General features: G+C 33.5%; 1 protein-coding gene across 1 annotated transcript; it reads left to right on the top strand.

Annotated features, from left to right (window-relative positions):
* Positions 1-2,101: 2,101 nt before the first annotated feature.
* On the top strand, positions 2,102-4,786 carry LOC132739751 (lysozyme-like). Its single transcript, XM_060727537.1, has 5 exons — positions 2,102-2,141; positions 2,402-2,479; positions 2,735-2,784; positions 3,641-3,755; positions 4,454-4,786. Exons 2-5 carry the CDS (start codon positions 2,431-2,433, stop codon positions 4,708-4,710), a joined length of 471 nt encoding a protein of 156 aa, XP_060583520.1. The 5' UTR covers positions 2,102-2,141; positions 2,402-2,430; the 3' UTR covers positions 4,711-4,786.
* The last annotated feature ends 1,214 nt before the right edge of the window (positions 4,787-6,000 follow it).

Raw genomic sequence — 6,000 nt, 5'->3', positions numbered from 1 at the left:
CTTCCTTTGAAAAGTCCGGGAATTGTCAAAATTCACATTAGTCCATCACATAAGCCACACTAACACTGAGACTCTTGGATCCAATGCTCTTTCAGGAAAGACTGTCATTCTGTATCTTCATAAGTAGGAACTAATGTAACAATATATTAATTTATGAATGATAATAGTGTGAAAATTGTGAATAAGTTCAGTGAGTTTTTTGGCCTGTTAAATATTTCATTACATTACAATATATATAAAAAAATACCGCGTTATATTACACGCAAAGATATTTCAAAATCCCCTTTCAGAAATGTCAGTAAATTAATTAAAAATTGTTGCGTATAACATAAATTACGTGCATCACGTGAAAACATTAAATGATTTATTTAAGACATTTTTTGATCACGTAAATTCATTAGCAGATATATGACTTTAATAATGATGTCACTTGCTTGATGACTCATCGCAATGTTTTGCTGACCACAAAGAATGATAATGTAAACAACTAATTTTAGAATATGACGATTCTTTTAAATAAATACATAAAATTGAGAAGGAATTGTACATTCTTTGTCTTTTTCTGCCTTTTCGGCACGCTCAAGTAATTCTCTCAATCAATTGATTATTATGCCATTGATAAATTACACCAATTTGTTACTTGTTTTCTGATTAAAGATGAGAACAAAAACCAAACATACAAAGCTACGTTGGCAGAATACAATCCAGCCACACCAGCAGGGGACCCAGAAGGCACCCAACCAATAGCAGAAGAGGACACGAAAGGGCCGATACGGGATGAGTTAAAAGTTTGGGGAAAAATTATTGCGGGCGACCTGCTCGCCGAATAAGAAGCACGGTGCGCAAAACATGCTGCCAAGCCAATGCTCGGGGAATATCTCGGCCAAGAATGGGTTCTGAACCAGACACCTTAAGCTTTTCGTAACTGTCCTCCGCTGAATCTGTATAATATATCGCAATATAGATTATTTTAAAAGATATTAATTTATACTGTATATGTTATGAAATTTTTATATAATGATTAAATCGAGTCAGTAGACCTATAAGAATATATGTGCCCCGACCACACTACCCTCTCTGTTTTTATTACTTTTTTAGAACTTTTAGCGCATGTGATGTTTTTGAATACAGGATTGATTTGTAGCACGGGCGTACAGGAGTACGCCTAGTAACGCCCCTGGCTAGCATAATTTTGCAAGCGCACGTTCCCCCAAACAAACAGTTACTTGTTTAAAACCATCTGAGTCCTGTTTCAAAGAATGTTAATATGTAGCATTTCATTGTGAATCAGGGTCTTCACCATTACTTGTCTTAAATATAGCACTTATTTTAAGTCTCGGTGTAAATTCATTAATTACAATATTTATAGACAATATTTAAAACGACAATCGAGCTGTGGATTCAGCGTTTTGTCAGTACAACAAAAGTAAGGAAAGAACAGCAATCCCTGCTTTTAAATTTTGAGTACAAAACGACTGTATTTAATTCGCGTTTGATTGAAACGCCGTATGAAATAGTGCTCTTCAACCAAGAACATATATATGTAGTATATATGTAAAGCACAAAAACAAGACTAGTAATTGTTAAGGTTGAAAAATTAAGTTCAATGCAATCTTGTGATAACTTCATAAATGTTTTGATTATAAAAAATGTGGGATATAGACAAAATATGGTCAACATGTCACTTTCTTCTGTTGGACCAATCGCACTGCAAAATACGTCGAATTACATGACTAAAGCTATTCAGCTAGCTTACTTGAGTTCGCTGATTCCTAGTGCTCCCTGGAAATGAATAAATTATTTGAATTTCCAAGTTTATCATTAAAACTTTCATATGTTTTAACCACGAACATACGTTCTTACCAGAAAGGAAAAAAACGCTGGAAGTGTTTACATGAGCTTTTTATCCCGTTATTTCCGTGTACATGTTTTTAACTTGCGTAAATCCCACACCTTCGTTGTTAATTTAACTTGTTTACAAAACTAAAAAAATGAATATTCTAATAATCATAAACAAAATAGAAAAAAAATCATATCCGCCATATCATAATACCATAATTAATGACATAAGACAATGTATAAATAAATTTTGTAATAGTTTGGTTTCATTGATGTCTTACTGAGAAAGGAGAAACATTGAGGTACGTCCATTTATTTGTCAGTTTATTTCAGATAACTCTTTAATGTGGGCTTAATAAATAACAAGTGAAAAGCATTAAAGTACGTCGTTTTACTTATTAATTTATTTCTTTTTTTTTTCTTTTTTTTTAAATCTTAATTTAGTTTTAGACAATACAAAGCTTATATTTTAAAATGTATTTAACTAATTCGAACTCATTGCCCAGGAAAAAAAATCTTCGGCATTCTTAGCTTCTCCAAATTTCTATTTGATTTGTTTCAGATAAACTTTATACAACGTAAAGAAAAACAATGTTGGGTGTCTTTGTTTTCAGTGTATTATTAAACATGGCAATGTCAGGTATTGTAAAAATCATTTTGGTTGATTTTGTTAGTATAAAGAAAAATAAAAGAATGTTTAAGGATTACTTCATAATAGTGCAATAAGCATGTATTATTGCCACTAGATTCAATCTAATAAATCAGAAAGAACATTTTTGGGTTCAATCGCAATTGGCAAGAAACAAACTTGATTATTTTCTTTTCAAATTCTTTCAAAAAGTGAAATGCATATACCGAATATTTTAACTCACATTTTTCTTTCTTTTTAATATAGGTGTCATAGAAAATCCTGTATCACTGATGTGTCTAAATTGCATGTGTAAGGTAAGCTATCAAGAAAAGGACAGCTTATTCTTGATATCATATATTTTTATAGATTAAGGTAAAATATTCTTTTTGCTAGTTGTATTCTTTTTGCTAGTTGTATGTCTAGTGGCGACCGTAGATTATCGCCCGGTGTAATGGCTCACTTTAGCTAGTTTACTCGGTGTCACTGAATTTAATTTTAAAAAAAGACCGCTGGCGATGAAGCCGTTGCTGTTGAAAGCAAAAATATCTCATTTATAGTGTTTTTAAACCAATCAATTGTTAATTGATGTATGATCTTTTGATGATCTTCACTGTTACCAAGATCACATTCAGAATTGGTCTCTTTTTGTCTTTCTTCCTTGTTTCTTGATACTGTATTTGTAATGTACATGCATTCAAAAGGCCAATTTCGACATGATATCTACATTTTTAGAACATGGTGGTGTTAGTGCTTTGTTACTGTAGATGACTTATATTTACAACAGCCTTTGTCGGTTGGCTGCTGCAAAAATAGCTCCCTCATTACTGTAATATTTTTTCTAGGCCTATGGATTCATTAATTTATATTCATACAGTGTAATAGTGTTGTGATTTATAACTTCTAAAGCCGGCATTTGAAACTTGTGAGAGATGGTACTTTCGTAAAGAATCGAATGAAGTCTGCCAATTTCACCTTTTGGCTGCTTTCCAGTGATCTCCATTTTTAAAACCAAACCACTAATCAAAGCAATTATTTTGTATTTTCATACCTTAAGATAATATTTGAACACTTTTAATTTGTTCCTGATCATTAAACAAGATGAAAATAACACACAAAGTGTGACCGTATTGAGAAACCTGTACGTTATATAACTATTATCTTCTGTTGAAGGTAGCAACAACCTCCTGTACTGACGTAGGCTGTAACCATGACCGCGAGGGAATTGCGTGCGGATATTACCAAATCCATTATGGTTACTATATTGATTGCTACAAACCAGTACCAGGTTTGCTTCTTTTTATTAGAAATGATAGACCTTTTTACAATTAATGTATTTATGTTTTTCGCGCATGCGCTGTTTTGCAGTTGTAAACACCATGTTGTAAAGCACTGATTGCATATCTGTTGCCTAATTATTGAGAAATTGTTTCTTTTGGCGATTAGGCTAATACAAGAATGCTTGTAAAATTGCTGTCGGTGATGGTAACGGGACGTCTGTATATGAATTAAAGCTATGGTGTTTAAACCCTGGCAGCAAACAAAACTAAACAAAGGAATCCGTAAATCTTATATGACATTTGAATTTATTATTCAAGTGTGTTATATCTAATCCTAATGTCAAGAAATCAAATACCTGCTTGAAAAGGCGTGTATATCACATTCATTGTCTGCGATTGTCCCATCTCCAATACAACGCCCCAGCCACCCACCCATAAAAACAAACAAATTGTATGAAAGTGTTCAAAAATTATCATTGAAGGATCTTCCAAAATTTACACTTCAATTTAAATGTATTTATATTGTTATAATACATTGACTTACATGTATATACTTGTATTTTATGCGATATTAATAATTTTAAGTAACCAACTACAAAATTAATGCCATAGAACGGCGGCTTTGTAGTAGAAGTTTCGGCCAATTCTTCGGGACATTTTATAAACGCGTTTTAAATAAGTAACCCTGGTATTTCTATATTTACAGAAAGTGGCTGTAGAGGCCTCTCAGAACAAGAATGCTGGATGAAATGTTCCAGAGATAAACCCTGTGCAGAAAGGTGTATCCAGTCTTACATGTTACGGTACAGAAACAAGAACGGAGCTGGATCAGATTGTGAGAGCTACGTGAGACTACATGCCGGCGGACCATATGGTGCAGCAAAATGGAACCAGGCCTGGTACAATCGAACAAGTTATTATTGGAACTATGCGAGAGCTTACGGGTGCGTCTGGAATTCATAGATCGAGTTTGGAAGAGTGGTCTTTTTGTCGAGATTGAAAATGATATCTTCTAATTGTTGACTTTGTATAAATCTACAATACAAGTTTGCATTACGTGTTCTTATTGAGAGATAATGCTCTTGCTTGAATGAGAATAAAAGTTGTATTTCATCTTAAAAGTTGTCTATGTAAATTGATATGTGATTCTTTTATTGAATACTAGTATTTATGTTTGAAATCTTTATGTGTAATCGTTCTTCTAAAGAAAATATAAGAATTTGCAAATGTTTCTTTCTGATAATGTAGCTCAGGAACATCTCTTGTGGCCTTAGTGCTTACACTGTTTCATCTTGCTGCTGAAGAACTTGAATAGTTCACTTAACTTGACAACACACGTATGGTAATGTCAAATAATTAGTCCGTGCTGAACAATGTGTGTGCGTGTGCGCGCGCTCTCGCGTGTGCGTGTTGTTTTGTTTTCCTTCTTGACTCTTGATTTCTTTCTGGATTTTTTTGAATTAATACGCGGAAAGTCCGAGCGGGGCCAAAGGCCCCGCGAGGGCTGTAGCGCTCTTAGATAACATGTATGACGCGTATCAATTCAAATAAAATCAAATTAAAAGTAAATGAAAATTTCAAAAATATATATATCCTATACCTAATGAGCTGTAAAAAAATCCTTAGTTAACTGGGCGCCGCCATTTTGAAATCCTTTTGAGCTAAATATAGATATCAGAGCGCTTTTAATGAGCGTCTACATAATTCAGACTATTGCTAGCAGACGCATGCTAAATAACACTTCCGGTGAAAGAATGATGTACAAAATCAGAAAATAAACATGCATTTCATTAATAGAACTATAGTAACGATTATAAATATAAAAAGTTACTTTAACGTATCCTTTTTGATAAATAAACACATTAAAAAATAACGTTAAAACAACAACTGTGATTAGAGATAAACAAAAATGGCGGCCGGAATTTTCCAAACGCCGACGCATGCGCAGTGCCCCCCTTTACGTTTGGAGATTTTTGGGCACCCCCCCCCCCCCCCCGATGATAGGTTGAACACCACCAAATTATTCGTTTTGTTTGATGGAACAAAATACCTGCAAGGAAAATCTGGTTTACATGTACAATAAACATGCTCTGCTAAAATCATCATTCATAAGAGCTTTCTGCGCCATAGGTAGCACCTAATTTCATATTAAATGTATTACTGTTATCGTCCGACATTTATGTTTTTCTTCCTTCATTAGAATCTTCATTTAACAAAAAAATTCTTTACGTTAGAGTCATACAGATATATTGT

This window comes from Ruditapes philippinarum, unplaced genomic scaffold (assembly GCF_026571515.1).
Source record: "Ruditapes philippinarum isolate M1 unplaced genomic scaffold, ASM2657151v2 ctg2395_1_1_1_1, whole genome shotgun sequence".
NCBI lineage: Eukaryota > Metazoa > Mollusca > Bivalvia > Venerida > Veneridae > Ruditapes > Ruditapes philippinarum.
This window is presented reverse-complemented; position numbering and strand designations above follow the sequence as displayed.

Bases quoted from the DNA above. Each gene is read 5' to 3' on its own strand.
- LOC132739751 (XM_060727537.1), top strand. From the start codon at position 2,431: ATGTTGGGTGTCTTTGTTTTCAGTGTATTATTAAACATGGCAATGTCA. The intron at 2,480-2,734 runs GTATTGTAAAAA...TTTTTAATATAG, and splicing joins ATTAAACATGGCAATGTCAG to GTGTCATAGAAAATCCTGTA. The intron at 3,756-4,453 runs GTTTGCTTCTTT...CTATATTTACAG, and splicing joins TTGCTACAAACCAGTACCAG to AAAGTGGCTGTAGAGGCCTC.